The 21,496-nt window shown below is 41.2% G+C and overlaps 1 protein-coding gene and 1 long non-coding RNA gene across 5 annotated transcripts; one reads left to right on the top strand and one right to left on the bottom strand.

The window, feature by feature from the left end:
* lncRNA:CR45379 (long non-coding RNA:CR45379) lies at positions 1 to 721 on the top strand. Its single transcript, NR_124775.1, has one exon. It is a non-coding gene; the product is annotated as a long non-coding RNA:CR45379 (long non-coding RNA).
* Positions 722 to 2,732: 2,011 nt separating this feature from the next.
* On the bottom strand, positions 2,733 to 18,219 carry Awh (Arrowhead). Of its 4 annotated transcripts, none has more exons than NM_168042.2 (6): positions 17,678 to 18,219; positions 6,302 to 6,483; positions 5,041 to 5,258; positions 4,002 to 4,235; positions 3,664 to 3,789; positions 2,733 to 3,534 (listed from the first exon to the last, which is right to left on the bottom strand). In NM_168042.2, the coding sequence occupies exons 1-6, from the start codon at positions 17,681 to 17,683 to the stop codon at positions 3,473 to 3,475; spliced, it is 828 nt and encodes a 275-aa protein (NP_728906.1). In that variant the 5' UTR covers positions 17,684 to 18,219; the 3' UTR covers positions 2,733 to 3,472. The 4 variants fall into 3 exon arrangements, with proteins under 4 accessions (NP_728906.1, NP_001261379.1, NP_523907.2 ...); NM_079183.3 differs by having other exon boundaries at positions 3,664 to 3,724; NM_001274451.1 differs by having other exon boundaries at positions 4,014 to 4,235.
* Positions 18,220 to 21,496: the final 3,277 nt, after the last annotated feature.

Raw genomic sequence — 21,496 nt, 5'->3', positions numbered from 1 at the left:
ATCTCTTTTAAGCTTCCTTCTCTCGACTTATAAATGGAGCTTATCCCCTGGGAATCGTGATTCAGACACCTATGCGATTTCAATAGGACGTGTGCCAGCGGGTCGTGTGGTGTTGGTGGGGATTTTGGCACAAGATTTTTGCGCCCCCCAAAATCAATTAAAATGCCAAGCGGCGTGAGTCACACGCACATGGGGTCGGATTGAGATTCGATGAGGTTGGTCTTCGAATGGTCGAGAGTTTTCAAAAGTGTTGAAAGGAGCGGGCTCCCTTTGTCGGACCTGGCTGGGACCTCCTCGACGGATGGCTGGATGGATGGATGATCCAGCGAGGCGATGAAGGAGTTGAGATGTGATGATGGGCCAATGGCCAGGAATTACAATGCTTATTGCATCTGCTGGAAATTTGCATACCCAATCACCGAATGGCATTCCCACTCTTGACCCCGTTTTCAATGGCCACTCGACACGACTCCGGCACGTTCTGTAATCGATCATCAGTGCCCAAAGTGGCCAGAAGAAGACTGGAAACGGGGCTCTGAAGACTCTGGAAAGCGAAGACTGAGGGCCGGGGCCGCCTCTCATCAAAGTCCAACAAAGCGCATACCACAGATATCAATTAATTTCAGCGGGCCAGCGTGTGGATGTGAAAAGGCCAACAAAATCGTAATAAGTCAATGCCTTTGACGCATACACAGAAAACAAATCAATGCAATAGTTGGTGAAATTCTACAGTAATTATAATTATGTTGTACTGTGCAACAGAAGAAAGAGAGCTCGTTGAACAGTCTTAACAAATGTAAAATTCAGTTTTAAATATATAATAAGAATTATTTTCTGTGCACTGACACCGAAACAAAGATCGAAGTTCCGAGACTTCGGACCCTTTTCCAGCGCAGTTCTATTGATAAACACAAATAATTTTGTAGCAGGATGATGATTCTACCTCGGCGAGTCACAATCATCATCAATCGGTTAAGAAAATATTTAACAAGTGTTTGAATGATTTTGAAAAATGATGTGCAGCATGTGCAGCAACAGGAACGATTTCGATTACGGATTCTGCAATCTGGATACTGGAAACTGGACACTGGGCACTGGATTCTCTCGATTCTGGATTGTGAATGCTAAGGCCTGAAAGCCTCTGCTCGACGGCAAAGTCGTCTACAAATTATTGCACGCGATCGCTCATTTCCAGCAGAAATAACACAAACACGGCAGCAACTTTGGATGGGGAACTGGGCACTGGGATGTGGGTAACTTTTAACTGGCAACCAGAAACCAGCCAGCAGCAAGTCGAGTTGCCAGTTTCCAATCTCGCAGGCGATGTAGATATAGCAAATAAGATATGGCCGGGGCATGTCATGGGCCCCGCGACTGTGAAAACATCTCAATGGCAAAAGTATCACATCATTCATAATTTCATTGCCGCGCAGGGAGAGTTGAAGGGGCAGGGGCAAGGGGCTGGGGCAAGGGGCCTCTGGGAATTGAGTTGTTGGACCTGGCCACGAAAATCTCTCGGCTCAAGTGTTGAATGTTTGCTCAAATAACAACGGCAACAACACGAGATCCGATCCGAGCTACAGATCTCGAGATATATCTCCCGGGGATCACTTGGGGGCGCGGTGAAATTTGACAAATGAACCGGGCAGACCGAAAAATAAACACACACAAACACCATGAGAAGTACACTAAATATATGCACTGAAAAAAAACTAAGTCCATGGTTAAAAAAATGAGTTGCAGTATTGAAACTCACATAAGAACGTTTTAAAAATATCACTGGATTTTTACCTTTCGGGTCCTAATTGATACTCTATCTTAGAAGTAAATCCATAACTTTAATAGCTATTTGGAACATTTTTTGCTCTCTGTGTAGTAGCAACCATAGCCCGGAGTGATCATTATTAATGATGACGATTTGTTGATATTTTTGTAACGTGCTATGGAAAGCCCTTTTCGTCTGCAATGCGATCGCACAATTATAAACCAACAACAGGAATTACAAACAAGTGCAGTACCCAGAGCCTGCCCAGTCATGCCCATTTCAATTCCCATTCCAAATACCCGAACCCGAACCCGAATCCAAATCCCCAATACCTTATCCACTCTCGATCCCAATAAGCATGATCATCGCGATGATCTTCCACACAAATTGCTTTATCCGAACAGCTGGATGTTGGGCAGGAAACCTCTGCATAATCTAGGCTTATAATTCAATTAATGCCTTCGGTTCTCTCTCGATGCACTTAGCTCGCAACCTGAAGTGCAACACTAGAATCCAGCCACATGACTGGCACCTCGAGTGCCCACAAACCGTGTGCATGTGATCCGAACGCGGATCTTGCAGTTCGGACTCAAAAGTAGTCGTCACACTGTCTGCGGCAGATGCTTCTTCCAAAGATCGCTGGTGGTTGGTGGGGCACAGGTTGATGATCGAACGATCGAGCTATCGAGCTGCACCGGAAATCGTTTTCGAGTGTTGCCCAAAGAGATTGTTTGGCATTAGCAAACGATCAAATTGATAGAAATTAAGGTATTAGCAGAAGATTTCAATCAATAGAAGTTAGCTAATAGCAAAACAAATAACAAAGAGCTACATACACACTTCACTCAAGAATACATTCACTAATGGCATAGTAAAAGTTTGAACAAATGATATGTCCTTTGACATATGATCCTTTTAAGTAGATCCCTCTCCACTTCCGATTAATTTACAACACCAGTCTGTTTTTGTTTTTGAAAAAGTTGTTTTCTCTTTAATTTGCTTTTCTTTTTTAATTGATTTCGGTTCATCTTTAATTGTATTTTATAATTTTTGTTAACTAAATGTTAGTTTTTAGCTGTGTTTTCTGCGTTGCTTATCAATTTCGGCTATCATTACTATATACAAATTGCCTGGCGAGTTATATTTAGGGTACGACTATAGAACTAAGTTTATATATATATATTTATATATTTAAATCAATTTTTATACATTTAGAAAACAAGAAAATAAACAATAACAACGTTTCTCATGGTAAATATACGACAATGATTGGTTAGGCATACGCATAAATATATTACAGGAGCCTTGGCAAGCAGTTATCAATCTTCGAGTTGAATGATGTGGGAAACACTTATCGGTTACTGAACATTAAACTAAATTAAATTTAAATTTCATTTAAATTAAATTAACTAAGCTGCAGTTTCTTAGACTACAATGCAGGAATGTTTGTTTGTTTGTTTGTTTGCTGTGTCTTTTATGATGAGATTTCACTGTGTTGACGTTGGGTGGTTCGTTCGGGTTGCTCAAAGCCTAAAAACCGGGACTGCTTTGTATGATGTTGAAGGATTCATTATTTTTCAATTTTTCTCCGGATCGAATCGAAACTGCTTTCGTGTAGACGCATTACATAAATTTTGACTAGGAAAGGACGTTTTGTGGGTGTCCAGCCATCTAGCGATGTGCTCGAGCTGGCGAGGATTGCTCCAGTCACACCTCGCTGGGCATACAGTGTACACTGGAGTCCTGCGACAATTCATCCATAGAGGATTCTGTAAGAAGACAAGGGTAATGTCCTTTTGTTAGATAGTACTCTTTTTGTTATGCATAGTTGCTTAAATAAACAGCAATCCCTATTTGAAGATCTTTAAATATATAACCGAAAGTATATGATTTCTTACCATGAGTCGGGTATAGACCCGCTTTAGAGCCATTCAAATGCATTGGGTTCTGTGCGTTATTCTGAAATGAATACGTTAACTGCAGGTTAATATGACGCGCAAATGAGCTTCCTTCCGGTTCGCGTACTGCAATCAAAAATCGTTTGTTGAAAGTAGAAGAAAACAGAAGAAATTGTAAGTACTGTGTTGGCGGCTCGTAAGGATTTCATGTTTGGGGGAATTGTTGTCTACTCATTACTGGACGGTCGGGTTCTACATTTTCTAGGGATACTCTAGAGGAGGATCTGCGGGTTGGACAGGGACTGGGAGGATGCATGCGGCACTAATCCACTACTTACTTTTATTCTTACCAGCATGTATGTGTTTTTTCTGACGCGCCCGCGAGTTCTGGAACCATACTTGCGTCACACGCTTGCTGAGACCGGTCACCGAGGCGATCCGCTCCAGATCCTGGCCATCCGGATTACTGTCAATCTGGAAGTTGGCCTGCAGCACTTGCAACTGCTCCTCGGTGAAGGTGGTGCGCACCCGTTTCGTCTTGCTCTTGTGATAACCATCGCCATCACAGCCCTCTGGAATGGGAAAAATAAAAATCGAAATCAAATAAGAGGGAGATCAGAAATGCAATTACCACTGGACCTAAAGTATTCATGAAGTTGCCCAAGGTAGAGTATCATATGTACACAAACTAGATCCTGCCAGTTTAATTCGTTGTCAAACGTTTATTTAAAATTTATAGTAAATGATTTTTTTTTTGATCTAATGGAAACATATCTTGAAAATCTTACATAGCAAATCTAAAATTTATTTTAATTGCAATATTTATAGAATGGCACGTCATGAAGGGAATTCTGAGCAGTCTCAAGTGCGTGTAAGCCATAAAGGCCTTTAACTGAAAAGTTCCCAGTGACTCTAGGCCTGGTGTAAAAGCATTTTGACAGTCGGCCAAATTGAAAACGTCAAAAAGTGTTTATGGTTTATAGAGCTGCTGCTGTTGTTGCTGCCATGCTTTATGTGGCCACTTTGACCGGACACGGTGGTCTGCCCCATCCGGGGAGGAGATGGGGTTTTTCAGGGGTCTGCAGATGGGGTCTTTGGGTTGGGGAACTCGGCTACGACATTCACAAGCCGATCACGTCGTCTCAGAGAAGGAAAGAAATCAACTGCCGAGTTGTTTTTTACGAGTGTGACACGATTTCGTCAGTGGCGACTGGCTGGCGCTTAGCTCTGGCGCAGCTTCACTGTACCGTTCACAGTGAAGCGTCCCGAATTGGTAACCGTTCTGCCGTTGAAGCGTGCAGCATGTTTCCAACTTGTTTTTATGCCCCCCAGTTTTGTTCGTACTCGTAGTGAGTAAAGCCCTAGTAGAATACTAACCGTCGCTCGATGTGGTGCCACCCTCGACCGTCTCCAGATAATGAGCCTTGCAGAGCACCCGGTCATCCATGAGGGCGAACTGCTCGCCGGTGGACAACTGGCGTCCACACTGGTCGCAGGCAAAGCAGGCTAGATGGAAGACCAGCTCCCGTGCCCGACGCACCCAATCCGAGGCGGAGATGCCGCGACAGCACTTGGAGCACTTGGCGCCGAAATTTCTGCAATTAAACGAAAGGAAATAGCAATCAGTGGGGCTTACTTATTAGTGATACAAATTGAAAAATACATCGTGAGTATTTAAATAAATTAATGAGCTATTAAACGCACTCCGTGCTGCAATATTCATTCAAAAGTAAGAGTAAATAGTAGTATCAAATGCAAATGATGTTTAATTTGAATCAAATGCACATTTAGATATGGGAGAAAACGGAGGCATCTCTATCAATCCGATATGGTTGAGTATTTTCCTGTATGCCGGAGCGCTTTCCAAGCGGAAGTGGCTGCCCTGGCAAACGTTTTTCCAAATGAGTCGGCAACTTTCGGTGGCTTATTGTTAGCTTTTAAGCTTATTTTTACAACAGCCACAACAATGTAAGGCCAGAGCATGACTCGGATGTGCCTGGTGATGGGTTTTCTCGGGATGGGTTCAGATCCAATGCGATCCGATGCGATGGGATGCCGATGGTGAAGCCGAAGCTGGATGATGTCTCCATCGGGCAATGCACACTTAAAATTCTTAACTTGAAAAATAAATATTTTTACAGCATCTCACGGCGTGTCTGTTTGTTTATTTTCATTTCGTTCGACGTCGACACCGTTTTCCTACGTTTCCCCCCCTGAGTTTTTTTTGTATCTGCCAGATACATTTTTAGCTTGCAACTTGCATTCTCTACCCGTAAAGTTTTCATTCCATTTCGTTACGTTTTGGCCGCATCTTTGTCGCTGTTGACTTTATGGATTATGTCGCAAACGCTGTCGAATTGTTACAATTACAATTAACCAGGTGGACAGAAGATGTGTGGGAAACTATTCGGAAAACACTTGTGCACATACACAATCGAGTTGGAAAATCAATTGAAACTTTTCGAAAGTTCAAGGGGGCAGTTAATTTTAAAAGAAGTGAAATTCCATGCGGTGGAAAATCTATTTGAAATCATGGGCAAATGTTTCTAGACTTTAACTTGGTATTAGAGCACATCTAGAATAGGTTCTAGATTTATATGAATATATATATTTGATTTTAAAGTTGTCCTATACTCACTTGCTGTAGTCGGCCTTGCAGTACACCTGCCTCTCCCGGATGAAGCAGGACTGCTGGCGATCCAGGGGGCACATGCACATGCAGCAGCGGAGGCAGTGGGCGTGCCAGGAGCAGCCGCCGACCTCCAGGAAGAACCGATCCGAGATGGGTTCCCCGCACGCTGCGCAGGAACGCAGCTCAGTCTGGAAGAGAGCGGGAATATAAAATGAAAATCATGGTCATCATTGGTGTGTGGGACAAGTTTTCTATGCAAAATACTGGTGATTCTTTTTATTATCACTCAGACCTGAGAACCGGATCAGGTCTAGCTACATATGCGATCTGATCTGATATCGTAGCGCCCGTCGGATTTGTTTCTTCTTTTGTTGTGCCTTCAAATGAAATCGTTCAATAAATCTGGCAAATGTCCCGGCGGCTTCTGTTTTATTTCTTAGCTGCAGCATTTAACTTATGTATATTAACAAATTTCAATAGCCGCACAAAAGACGAGTTTCGTTCGCGCGGGGATTTGTTTTGTTTTCGTTTTCGATTTTTTCGACTCCGATTCGCTCTTATTCAAAAATTGAACCATAAATTTAAAAATGTTATGCTAATTGTTGTTGGCGATATCAGTGTTATTGTGGCTGCGACGGCAACTGCTTCACTCCGAAGTCCCCAAAATGTGAAATTTATCGACCCATCCGAAGATCGATCTTATGAATATTCAATGTATCGCCTGCATGTTACGCCGATTTAAATGAGTGTTTCCAACAAATTTTATTGCGTTTCATAAAGTACAAAAAAGAGACCGAAGCGAAAAATAATCCGCCGTATTAACCGTATCATTTAGATTGTGGCTTTCTTAATTGATTTTTTAGTGCTGAGCGTAAAGTGTTGATTTCAACAAATATTTTAACGGCTGCAAAATCTGCATTGCATTGCATTATTAATTAATTAAGGCGGGTAAATTCAACAAGTGTATAATGAAATGGAAATTTCGACCGACTGCGTGTATAAAATATAAATTGATATATGATCCGTAAATATATTTTTCAAAATTTATGTCACTAGGTAATCAAAAGGTGGCAAAATAAAATTAAAGTTAAAGCCAAAATGCAATTGAGAATTCGAAAATCATTTTGTAATGCATTGAGGTATTTTTAGCAAAGTTAAATTATTTGTTGTAAATTTATTGCCAGTGATATATCTGAAGTGTCCAAAATAATTTGTTACTAAATTATAAATAAATCAAGCGAGGATGAGATAAAAAGTGAAAGTAAATCCGGTTGGTTTTAAGACATTTAAAATGAATATATATTATATACATAGAACTGTTTTCCGTTATTCAAAACACGATTAAGTCAAAAACCCTCTGGAAAAGTAAGCCACTAAATATTGAAAATATTTTATAATTTTAAACTGGAATAATTTACTTAACCCCCTTTGGTCGCCCATCAAAGAACACTTCAATCGATGTTAATGCCTTCTCATTATCTTTCTTTTGATTGAAAAACATTTCAATTGCTCGATCTGGTTATTGTTGATTATGATGTGCAATTTGGGATGAATTTTAAATGTCCAAATAAAAAGAATTGAATGCAGTACTTGAAGCGTTTAATTAATGGTCGGCATTGCGGTTATGTACTTTTCATTCATTAACGCAACAGGCAAGGAAATGCGAAACGAAGTTTTTCCATTAATCAAAAATGGCAGGGAAAATACATGCTGGCAGTTTTTTTTTTTTTTTTTTTTTTGTTGGTAACTGGCGTTGAGAAAACAATTGTAGACGCAAATAATTGTCGTTTAACTTATGGCAACTTGTTGTTAACTTAGCTGACGAATTCGTTTCTTCTGTTGCCGCCGGAAAATAAATACAAATAAATACGAGATAAAACCTTTGGCCGTGACTATAACCCGATCAAAGGGCCCGCCATTTGCGACTAAGGCAATTAATAAGACAATGCCGAAGCGAAGCGCAGAGCTCAAGAAAAAACAGCCGCATAACCAAGAGCATACCCCTTGGGTAATAGATATCTATGAGAATAATTTATGACAGGCCGCAAACTATCAGATACAAATGTATCTACTAGTGTGGCCCGCGTTCGAAGGGGGGTTGCGGCCGACCGAAATATGCAATATGGCCACCATCAAAATGAGCAACATGTGAGCTCGTATCTGCATGTGTATCTGTGCGTATTTCGTGGACATTAAATAACTACATCCTAACATGGCCGTCTGAACGCGCAGCCGCTGCCATTTAACTTTTCAACTCCGCCGTGTATATGTGACACGTTTAATAGCGGTAGTCGGCAGTCAAGCCCCCGACCCATAGAGATACCACACCATGCCCACAAATGCCCCTCAACCACCCGATTTTCCCTGGACGAGCCTGCGCTTTGCCATATCTACCACATCCCAGTCCCAATCCCAGTCCGAATCCAAAACCCACATCCCTCCTCTTTTGCGTCGCCTGTCACTTTCGTTTAACTTTTCATATTGCGCGCCCGAAAAACACAACCAACAACAAGGCCGAATACTGCCGGGAAAACTGCAGAGTGGGAGGGGGGGGGGGGTAAGGAAAGGGATGCGAAGCGGTACGAGGGGTGTTTTCAGCAATTTGTTTTCCCAACGCCCGTTTTAACACACAAAAACGGAGGCTGAGACAGTGACTTCAATGCACTCAAAAAAAAAAATGGTTTTGGAAATATGCGCACATGAAAAGTAAAAGTATAAGTAGAAGATTTTATATTTCAGCATTTCTTATATATTTCATATATTTGTAGATGCCATTAAGCATCTAAATAAATAAGCTAAATAAGCTAAGATTGCTCTTGAGAATTTATATATATTTACATAATTTTCTCGCAGTGTCTCAGACCCGAAATCGCACTTCCAATTCCCTGCAGCTTGTTGGTTATACACATGCAATTGTTGTTGTTGTTGTTGTCATGTCTATGCCCACTTTTGAAAATATGTCAGTTGTCAGAAGGACAAAATAGGCGGATGGTTGGCCGAGCGGTGAGAGGGGCAGGGAATCGGGCAGAAGGACACATTTGAAGTGGCATTTTTGGCGAGCATGTCATTTGACTGTAATTTACTCGTGAGTGTCTAGTGAGCCTTTTGCGGTTGTGTCTGCGCGTTTCAATGCGAGTTGCATAAATCTGCCTATGAATTCAAAATGGGTTTCTTCTTGTGGGCTTAGAATTCGTGAAAACTTTCCCGACTGGGTGACAGAATAAAGTGCGGAAAATGGCTTTAGTAGGCCAAAAATGCTGAATGCATTTGGATGATGAGCAAATACATATTTATCAGATGGTTAATGATGTTAGCGGATTTAAAGTGTGTCAGTACTATCAAGGATACTCATCTATAAGATAGATATAAGTCAAATTAAGACCCCCATCTAGGCAGACTGAAGTGGCAAAGATTTTCGGAATTGATAGAAGATGATGAATTCGCCGGATCTCTGCGGGTTACCATGTGCGATAAAAGATCTCGCCGGTTATCTGTGAGACCGTGGCTAGTTCTGTGCCTTTTATTGTTATTATTTGCTATGAATACCCAATGTTATATAAGCACACTGCGCAGGCCAAGCGAGGCCCTCATAAAAATTCCACAATTTAAAACTTGCACCTTGCAACTTTTGGCTCGAAATGTCGTAAATAACCCCGACTGGCAGTCGTATAAAAGTGGGAAAAACAAAAGGCAAAGATAGAACTATAAAAGACACATGAAGAGTATGCAATAAAGTTTATAATTCTACCCATTCCACACGGGATATGCATAGAAATATCTGCCCGGGCAAGGTGTTCAGGAAAAATGAAAAAAGATGATATTGCAACCAGTAGCTGGCTGAGTTGAGAACTGTATCATCTTTGGTTCGAAAAAATAGGTGGCGACACGCCTAGAAGATCGATTACCTTCCGAATTTTAAACGAGAATCTTTGAATCTTTCACGTCATTGCGCAAATTGAGCGATCATCGGAGGGACTACCGAACCAATATCGATTGCTATATCAATGGATGGATCGTTGGTTTGATGACAAAAGCCCTTGGCACTCAATTGGTTTCTCTCCGGTTGTGACTTGTCATCTCCTTGCGTTTTCTATCCACCGTGAGAATGTTGTGCTCCCAAAAAAAAGACAGATACAGATACAGATAGATAGGTAGATAGATGGAAAAACAAGCGAACAAAAGCCGCTTGATAGCAGACAATCACAATGGACATATCTTTTTGGCCGATATCGAAGCAGTTATAACAACAACTTGGCCACTTGTCACTTGAACGGATTTTGGCAAATGTTTTCCTAAGGCCTTTCGATCTCTCGACTTAAGCTGCTTTTCAACAACAAATCGCAGCGAAGGCTGCTCGGTTTATTTCCAATATTTTTATTGTGTAAACTCTTTTTAGCTGATTTATGCGCCATGAAAATTTTCAACGGGCGTTTGTCAAATAAATGTATATTTTTTTCCCTGCCACGACAGTTGGTTGGTTGCTTGCTGGCTTTCCAAAAAGGCGTATCGCTTTTTAATTAGAGCTACTTTTTTGTGTTATCCCGCTTTGCGTGGGCCCTAATATATTGAATTATGCTAAAATATGACTACCAAAAAGTTAACACGTCGGCGTTTGTATCTGATTGTTATTTAATGGCACCACGAACTGCTCTTTATGAATGGAAGCGGCCAACAAACGCCCACGATCTGGAGTAAAGTAATACAGAAAAAAAAGGTGGAATAAAAGCATCCATATCCATAATACGAGCACGCTCCATAAATTGGCTAAATGTTTACAAATATTTCATCGGCAAGCGGTTAATGGTAATGTCGTCCAACCAACTCTTTCACTCCTTTGGTCCATATATTCCTCCATTTATATACGTATCCATATATGTATATATATAGCCCATAGCCTTTGTTGCTGTTGTCGCGCCCATTGATCCAATCAAATTAATGGGCTGCTATAACTGGGCAGCCAACAAAAACGGCAACAGAAATGAAAAGGGAATGCATTTCTATGGGAATACAGTGCGCACTGACTAAATGATTCAATCAAAGAATGTCAACTGTGCAGATATCAATATGGTCATCTATAAGCTTAAAGTCATATTTTCTTAGGAAATGTTTTGTTTCAGGAGATTGCAGGAGATGTTTTGTTTCCTTTTCCCTTTTATCGAATATCTACTGCACTTTCAGGGAAACCTGTCCAACTACGAGTGCGTTACTGTTGCTTTGTGCATCTCTCCGGCAAACTTAATTACCGCTTTATGTCAATGGTCCAGCGTGTTTTTGCTAAATTTATCAGCGTTATTAAATTTTATCACTGGCGACAAAATGTGCATATGCCATTCAATTTTCACAACATATTCGCACATCACACGCACACACAGCTCCACTGCACCTCCCTACCTACCTACCTCCCCCTCCCCCCCTTGGGGCAACCAAATCCACAGTGGAGCCTCTCAGCCTAGGCAAATATTATGATGGCAGACAACTCGTCGGTGGATTCATCCGGGAATCTGGGATAGGCGTGGACTATTGGGGGAGGGGCAGGAAGGGTCAGGGGTACAGGGCATCGAGTTGTGGGGCTAACATTGGCGTAACATCGTAAAATATTTTACGGCCAAATGGCTGCGAGCCAAAGTCGCCAACGTTTTTATGGGCCCAAAACAAAGAGCCAATATTCTTGACAGCCAACAGAAATATCGAAAAGAAAAGCCCTTCGATTTGCAGCTGTCAGTTTTCAATTTAAGCCGCTAAGTGGCTAATTGACAATTGCCGAAAAGTAACTAAAATGCAAATGAAATATCTATTAAAGATAATATACAACCGATCGTTAAAACGCCAAGAGCCGAAACGAAAAAAAGGTGTGTTAAAATATAAACTTTATATATGCATATATAAAAAGTTTTATTTCACTTTATATCATTCTTTTTTTTACTTTTCGGTGTCTGGGATTCTGACGATGACGAAGTCTCGGTTGATCTCGGCTAAAAGGGGGTTTGGGGGTATATATTAGGTGTGTAAATAACACTGAAAGATGTTCGATCAATAAGAACTGCTAAAGTCTAGAAAAGTTATTACCAAAATATATTATGTTCGCAGACAGAAACAGTAATCCTTTTAAGGCCTTAACTTGAGGCACCATTTCAGTTATTTTTTAGGTGTATTTCTCTCAGTGTAATTTACCACAGTATCCCACAATTCCAGTGTTGACAAGTTATGGCCCAAAGAGCGGCTTCGACTTAAAATGTCGCACTTTATTACACTACAAAACACAAAACTGAACTCAACGCGAGATGATCTCTCCGGGTTTTGGATCGCATCGGATCGGATCGAGTTGGGATGGGATCGTTTTGGGCTCTGAGTTCTGTGTTCTGGGATCTGGGCTCTTTGGGACTGGTCTGGTTGAGTTTTTACAGCCATTTCGTTGGAGATGTTGCTGTTGGCAAACACCGGCCTTTTTTTGTTGTGTGCGCTCCCAGCCGCGTTTTATTATAACTGTTGACTGCTCGCATACGAGATAAATTTCATTTTAATACTTTCTTCGTTTTAGTTTTCGTATATTTTATTTTGTCCGGGACTCCGAAGCGGGGCTTTTGAGGTCGAAAAGTGATTTGCATACGGGGCATCGTTCTCACGCGTTTTCCACCGCTGACGATCATCCACTCCGAGAACGAGAATCCCCACCAGATCTTCTGGATCGCGGTTGATAGATCGCCCGACTTATGCAGCTAATACCGTTTTCGGAGCCCGGCTTCCAGCTTTCAGCCTCAGCTTCTTGGCCTGCCATTTCCACTGGCCATAAACATAAACAGGTGGCAATGTTCATTTGCATAGACAACGTTTCGATATTAAATTTCAAAGCGAACGACCAGCGTCGACGACATTCCGAAAACACTAAACAAAAACATAAACCAAGGAGTCGAACACAAAATAAACTAAATATTCAGATGACAGTGGCAAACTGAAAATGGCTCTTCGATTTGCTTCTGGGGCATCTGCTTCATCTATATATACATAAGTATCTATCAGGTAAACTCTTTGAATTTCTGAACTTGTTTCGTGTTTTAATCATTTGCGGCTTTCGGCAGCTGTCTTCGATTTGAAACGAACTTGTAAATTATACTATACTATATACTATATGTCGCGACAGATTTGGCCTTTTGTCTTCTGGATTGATAAGGTCGAAATATATGGTAATGGGACGAGGAGTCAGAATAGAACTCTTGCACTATAATTACAAATTTCTAGCCACTTGGCCTTATTTAATTTAAGAATTGACAAGGGTAACTATTATTAGGTGAAATTTTTTAAAATTTAATATGTATTCCATATAATTTCTAGTCGCATTTTGTCTTTTTTTATAAACCCAGATTTGTTATCAGCTTATATCTATATTCATGGCAATACAATAGTTTGTAACGATGCCAAATGAAATTACGCTGCTCCTATGTTTTCATCGAGATGCGATCTTGCACATTTATTAACTCTTAATTAGAGATAATCTCCATCGAATTTATTTCGAATGCATAAACTGTGTATAATAGAGCGCCCTGTGGCTATGCAATTTGTTGGGCAATAAATTTCAATAAAACATTTGCATCAAGCTGGAAATTCAAAGCTTATGGGTGTAGCCACCCTCGCAATTGGAAGAACGGCAAACATTTCGCTTGCCATTTTTTTATCAATTAAGATTATTTCGTTTTTTATTTTGCCACAATAATGTTGTTCTTTTTCTTTTTGCATAAATTTAGCGGGCGGCAGTTGTGCAAATAGAGCTCAAAACTCAAAGTCTGGGAGAGAGAAAATCGCCGTGCCGAAGTTCTCTTAATAAATCGCCCGCAAATATCTCAAACGATTTCGACACGCGTTTTTCGCGTTCTCTTGTATTTGTTTCGTGCTTTTTATTTTGAATATGTATCTTTTTTTTTGGCATTTTTAAGGCATTCATCATAAAGTTGGAGACTCGAGCATCGAGTGAATCCGAAACCGAAAATCCCAAATGCTTTTGTCTTTTCGTCAACATGTCACAGCCACTAAACATCAATAAGTTGGGCTTTTATTGATTTCGAGTCGTCGTCTGTCTTTTTTTTTTTTACTACAGCTCATCTTTGTGCGGAGTTTTTAGGGGGATTTCGTGTTTGATTTCTTATTTTTTATTGAGCATTGGCCACAATTAATTAGCTAAATCTGCATTTTGCATAAATTACACATATAATATTTTCATATTTCAGTTTCCAGCTTTCGGCCATTGTATTTCTGTCCCCCCTTTTTTTGTGGGCCAATAAATCAAGACCGGAGTTGTTTTTTGTGGGCCACCGCCAAAGTTCTAGCCGATAATTTATTTGGGTGACTTTGAATGATTTTAGCGGTGAGTTTCAAACGGCAAAGAGGTTCTAAACTAGTTTCGCTTCCCTAAAACTAATCACTTTGGCTACTGTTCGTAGATGCCATCGATAAAATGATATTGAAATTCTCTATCGGCTCAATTTGCAATTGTCAGGCAATTAAAAACAAATTTTTTTTGATGACAAAGTGGCAAGAACGAATCAAGTGGCATATTTGTAGCGATACATATGTATATTAGAAAGTGTTATACATTTTATTTAAAATCAAGTTCTTTTGAAAATGTGGGATAACTTATATAGTATGCGAACTACAGTTTGTAATACGAAAACGATTCCTTTTTGGCCAATTTACAATTGTCAAGCAATTAAATGCGAATATTTTCAGGCGACAAACTGGCAAAAGGACATTTATTTTATTTATTGGAATTTTTTGCCAGAAATCGAAATCGAATGGTTTGCATTTAGGGGTTGGCTCGTAAATTCCAGGGGCGGGTTTGGGTCTCTATCTTCCTTGATTTCTTTTTTTTTTTTTTTTTTTGAGTTGCCGGCAGACAGGAGTGGCAATGATTTGTGGCATTTTACAATTTTACAGGCCCAAGGGCCATGCATCATTTGTAGGCCAACTAAGCGTCCTTTAAGGACTATTTTGTGGATGCACTCGAACGAACAATGGCAAGACACTCGACTCGCCTTCCATTGTGCGGTTTTGTGAGGACCTCTTGTGCCTCCTGCATTCGATGTTCATTCGAAGAGGACTTCTCGCATTTACCTGCTAAAAATGCTGCTGCGATTTTGACACATCTACCCAGCGATCTCTTCCTGCAATTCGCATGCGCAACCCGACTGAAAACTGACCAGGAACTCTGGCATCTATTGTCAATAGGTATGTACATACTACATATATGGATTCGAGGCCCAAAACAAAGGTGTGATATTTGTTTCTCTTTGTCCCTGATCGGGGCAATTGGCTCAAGTCAAGATGCATTTTCCGTTTGCCCATTGTTTTCCCAAGGAGACAAGAACCGAGGCGTAGACTTCTTGTCAGCGTTGACAATTAGGCATTTTCGACCAGTGGTCACAGGACACTCTTCAGAATGTCCTTTGTTTGGGAATCCAATTATTAGGGGGCTTGCTGAAAAATCTGCTGACCGCTGGCCAGGCAGCTGGTTTTGCAAAACATCCTTTTGGTAAGTAGGAAAATCTTGGCCATCGGCACGCGCTCCTTTTTTTGGTTTCTTGTGCGGGATTATGGGACAATGGAGTTAGGCGTGTAATCCTCAAAAGGTGTTTTGTCAAACACTCAAAGCTAATAAGTAGATGGAGATATAGAAAGTCAAATCCTAAAATCTCTGTAATCACTCTGTATTTTTAGTTCGCCTTCAAATACCCAATTGCCAATTAAAGAAAACTTTTTCGAACCGCAGATGGAGGCGTCAACGACTTCTTACACAAAACATTTTTGGTGTATCTATTTATGGGAGGTTTAGTTTTTTCCAATCTTTCAATTTTCTTGTGAATTATTAATGAAAAATCGATTATTGAAATATGTATATACGTTTTTTATAGCTGCTTCGCAGGCATTCGACATTTAAGCGCTTAAATATTTATGCCTTTTTTATATCTCTTTCTCCGACTGACTACCTAAGAGCAGGGAAAAAAAGACTCCATCTCCATACTTTGTTGAATATTCATAAGGCAGCGCCTAGTGGCGTCATTTTCGGATTTGGATTTGGATGATAAAGCGGGGCGGCGACATGTGGAAGGGGGGGGATCCACCAACATCTGGGCCGGGTCAAGATCGATGATGTCAAGAAAAGGTCTCTCGCCGAGAATCCCCCATGCCCCTTGACCATCGACGGCACCTCAGAACTGTTGACATTTGAGTTCTGGACTTCGAATTGTAAGCGGATCCCCCGCTGATCTGATTTTTCCCCCTATGACCGTGGTGCGTATAGAAATCTAGCTAAATAAAATCGGGCGATTAAAATTATATCGCAGAGCAATAAGCGTCAGCACCTTGTCCAATTTGCTATGGTAATGAAAATTATGCTCGTCGAACAAAGCCATGGTAAATCGATCATCGGCGAGCATAAATCATGATCGATTCTCTGCAGACTCATGGCAAATATTTTTCGAAAATCCTGTGGGTGGTTCACACACACAACAAAAAAAGCCCGTCGCACAGCGGGTGTAAAAATCGATTAAACGTTTTCGGACTGGGTATGAAATAAAATCAAAGTCAAAATCAAATTCGAAATTCAAAAACCAAAAAATATGTGTTGTTGAATGAACAAGGGATTGAGCAACATCATCTAGGCGACACGATCAATGCAATGTCTTGAAAAGATACAAAACAAAAAAAAAAAAAGGCCAAGTTGAATATGATTTTTGGGGTTTGGTTGCAGATACATCCGAATATCAGCCTTCATTTCACAGCCAATATTCGAGTAATACCCAAAAGTGTGGGCTGCGATCTGTGGCTTATTCGCTGAGTGTTTTCGATGGGAGGAACCCCACTGTGCGATTTGTGTGCTTTTCATATTCACCGCCCTGTGTCGTCTCCATATTTTTGAAAACTCATCGTTTTCCAGCCGCTATTAGTGTGCTGGCTTTTTCGAATTGAATTGAAACTGTTTTGCTCCGGTTTTTGTCTTAACTCCGGCTCACTTCTTTTTTTACTCCCAATGGTCGAGCAAACGCCGCCTGTTGCGTTTTCTGGCCCAATATGCTCGCAGCGGGCTAGGAAACTTTACATAAAAAACTGATTTGTGGGTCACTCGGGGTCTACTGGACTTTATGTCCAGCAATTAAAAAGGAAAGCAGAAACTTCATTTTGAGGGGGTGTGCAAACAGACCGCTCAAACGCCGAGCAATACGGGTGGAACATGCAACACTTACAGTCTAATTTAATAGAGAATATTAAAGACTAACTTTATTCAAAAATGTAGAAATTTATAATACACAGACTGATAACTTTCCTCTTTCCAATAGCAATAAAGTTGATTTTTTACAACTCAATCTATCTTTTTATAAAGCAATCGAGACTCACCTTCATTTTAATTGCCTCCACAATTTTGGCGGTTGTTAATCCAAGTATCTTGCTCGAAAATCTGTCGCCAGCTTTAGCCTGGGAATCGATATCGAGCCCGATCGCAGCCAGTATGAGGAGATATAGATGATAAAGACGACGACTTGATCAGTTTGTCAAGCGTCCCACGGAAGCCGCCGTCTGCATAGGATGCTTATATAATCGTATTCTTAAACCAGATCTATTAATAACCAGTGTAAATTCGCATATCCGAGATAGAAATCAATTTGCAGGCGCTTGCAACATTTTTTTTGTTTTTGATTAGCACATTCGATAACAGTTCACTTTCTTAGCCGACGGCGAATGTTGCGTTTCGATTTCAATAATATAATGTGCGACACCTTATGGCATGGAATACTCGTAGAACCTTATCACGATAACACGTTTCACTGCAGATACTCTGAGCGCTTCTCGCTTTTCTCGTGACGGAGCGGAGCGGATCGAGCGGATCGAGCGGACGCGAGATGTTGTTACAGCTTCGAGGCCACTGCGTTAACTGCCGGCGCTCGGGGTTCGAGCTCAGGGATCTGGTGGTGGTGCTCAACTGGCTCGGCTCACGCCCGGTTTCCATATGCTCATGGCATGCCCGCCACCACCACAGGTATGATGATGAACCAGCCGTACGCACAACCACAACCACCAGTCAGTCCCATTCGAAACTCGACTCGAGAACTCGCTCAACTGGTTTTTGAGCGCACATCTGTCGTCGGCGCAACGGGAATGGTGGTGATTGGCCCGCCTGGCCACGCCCCTTTGCGCCCCGCATAACGAGTTCCGCAGTGGTGTCCCCCATTTTGAGTGCTTTCCCAGTCCGCGCCGCCTGTGCACCAATTGAGTGCGCCGGCGCGTGCCAACTTGGCCACTTGAATCGAGTCGAAACTCGGAGTGAAATCGTGCCGCGAATTGGGTGGGTGTTGCTCTGGTGACGATGTTGCCATTTCTACTGATATGGCTGTTACTCGAAGGAATTTCTGTCATATTGCTGGTGCTTTCGATGTTGTTGCTGCTGTTTTTGAGACTCGTGTGGCTGCTGTTACTGTATCTTTTGTTCTTTATAAAGCAGTATCTGTTGTAGCAGCTTTTCCTAGAAAAGATTTCACTGTTGTGGTTACTTTTGCCTAGAAAAGCTACCAATGTTGCTCCTGTTGCAGTTGTAACAGTTGTCATGCTGCTGCGTTTACTGGAACAGATGTTGCTTCTAACTCTTTTGCTTTTACTCAGGATATTTCCACTTAAGATTCTCCTTGAATTGTTGTGCCTTTCAATAATATTGCTGTTGTTACTGCCACTTTTGCTTTTTCAAGTAAGTATATTGTTGTTACTATAATTTTCACCGTGACTTCAACTGATGTTACTGTCATTTCTGCTTTTCCTGCTGACTTTTTTGCTGCCTGAGTGAGTAAAAGTCCAGGAAAACCCGAATATCGAGGGAGGAAGTAAGGGAGAGGGAAAACGGAACTCGAGCTCCGCCGCACTTGACTTTTTGGGGTCAAACCGCTTGATGGAGGGGAAGTGAGTTGATGCCAGTGGATGCTGCTGTCTTTTCGGTTATATATTTTTTATTTCTGTTGGCTGTTTGTGATGGCATGCCAAACATGATAGCGCAGCAGACTGACTCAAAGAAAAAAAGGTTTAAAGTTAAAAACATTTTATTTTATTTAACATAAAATTAAATTGCATGGCTTTAACAATAATAATATAACAACAATAACAATATATTGCTTTTATATTAATACTTTTAAAGAAAGTACTATTATTAATGATTCCTTGGTGCTAAATAACTCTTCAAGTTACTCCAGTTTCCTTTGTCCCCTTTATACTTTGATTTAAGCCTGAGTTTAAGCTTTATGTGCAACACCGATCCCCTTGAGGATTTCCATTTCGAGCACTTTAACCATTACTTTGCACCATTTTTCATTCACTGTCTCTTTGATCGTGGGCTGTCTCTTAAAGCCGCTTGGCATTCAATTGGCATTTGGCTGTCGCCATCATCCAGTCGAGTGGCCCCCACCGCCTCCTCCTTCGCCAATCCTTCTGCCTGCCCCCGTTTTTTTTACCACTTTTTCTCCGCTTTTTGCTTTGCTCACGTTATTTAAGGATTAACATCATTTTATGGTGCCTCGCAATGCCTTTTTTGCAGGATTAAATGCTGCTGCCTGCTGGCTCTCGTTCTCCTGTCACTGCACTGGAAAAAAATTAATATATCTTTAAACTGTTCTATACTTAAATAAAAGCTTCAAGCTTAAAGTTAACCATTTATAGAAATATCTGTCATAAAACCTGCAAACTGCTTTAGGGTATTGTCATTTGTTGTTTAATTTCCATTTCGTCAGCAAGTTGGTCATATTTTTTCAAGTGTAATTTCACACCCCCATTTCCCCCTCACGCTGAATTTTCCGCTCTCCTTTCGCCCCTTTGAATTGATTGCATTGCACTTTTTCTCGCTGTTGTTGTTGCATAGTTTGCGCTGATGCACCGCCTCCATGGCTACAAAGTGATTTTTATGGCTTTCTGTCAGTGTGTGCCTGTGTGTGTGTGAATGCAAATGTTTGCCTTGCAGTGCGTGTGTGTAAGTGCACTTTGATGTTTCCGCATTACAAAGGCGGCACTTTAATAGCGGTGCATTTATCAAAAGGCAGCCAAAAGTCCGACAGCAGCTGGTAGCTTTAACACGCATACGCCCCGTGGGATGCTGCAAAAAAAGCGCTCTGAAAACTGGGAATTAAAGGAAATAGAGCGCCTAGAAGAAATACTACAATAAGATTACACATTAAACCGATAAAATGATCCAGTTAACATGCAATTTTGCTACTTTTTCATACAATTGCCATATAGTGCATATTAAGATCTTCATTTGGATCAAAACTAAAAGCGAAATGTCTTAATTAAAATCATATCTGTATACTTTCCCTAATACCTTTGACTATCGCCCATTAATCAGCACATCGAAGCGCAGCCTTTTGCTTATCCTGGACCGCATCTGACTTTGGAAAGAAATAAAAATAGCTCGACCCTCGAGGCTCTAAATTGATTAACAGTAGCCCCCCGATCAAAAAATAATCCGATGGCTGGGGTTTCTGAAAGAGATGCTGTCATCGCATCGCCGTTCCGGGAATGCCTTCCATTTACATGCCATAATTCTTAAATGTCACCCGTTTACAAAAGCCTTGGCCATTTGATTTCGACCGCCTTCGAATTGGCCCTCGAACAGGTTGAAACCCGGGCAGGTAAATGGAACTGGAACCCGCGAACCCTAAATGAACACATCCTTCTCATATCTCCCATTGTTCGACTCATAGACCAGCGATATTATATTTATTTGGATCTTTATTGAGCTGCAACCTGTCGCAGTCGCTGGTTTTTGGGTTTGGGTTCTGGGTTTGGTTTCTTCGGCCTCTCCCTCTGGATCTGCCCATTTTGGTGGCAGATTTATGTGCTGGGCATCTCCAAGCAGATACCGATCGCGGCGATAAGATGGAAGGGATGACCAAAAGAAACTCTCTCTTCATAGTTGAAAATGCACCGAGAAAATATATGTGCCCTTAAAGAGTTAGAAAATAATTAAATAGGTGAAGATAGATAGCTTGTAAAGAAAGAATTTCTCCCAGTGCTCGTTTTCTATGATCACTGAAAATTTCAGGGTAATTTGTTGGCTCCGTTTTCAGTTATTTTTGTTGGTCGGTTGGTTGGGTTTTTGGGACAGGTCTTTCGGAAAACTGTTGGTGGCATGTTCGATTTTCTGTGGCTACCTTTTTTAGGCTTTGTGTCGCAATCGCGCGT

This window comes from Drosophila melanogaster, chromosome 3L, assembly GCF_000001215.4.
Source record: "Drosophila melanogaster chromosome 3L".
In the NCBI taxonomy this organism is placed as follows: Eukaryota; Metazoa; Arthropoda; class Insecta; order Diptera; family Drosophilidae; genus Drosophila; species Drosophila melanogaster.
The sequence above is the reverse complement of the archived record's forward strand: the minus strand, read 5'-3'. Positions and strand labels throughout refer to the sequence as shown.

What these genes read in the sequence shown, in the direction of transcription:
- Awh (NM_168042.2), bottom strand. An exon ending in TGGCACCACATCGAGCGACG is followed by an intron (nt 4,236 to 5,040) that starts GTTAGTATTCTA and finishes TTCCCATTCCAG; the next exon opens with AGGGCTGTGATGGCGATGGT. An exon ending in ACATGCTGGTAAGAATAAAA is followed by an intron (nt 3,790 to 4,001) that starts GTAAGTAGTGGA and finishes TTTTGATTGCAG; the next exon opens with TACGCGAACCGGAAGGAAGC.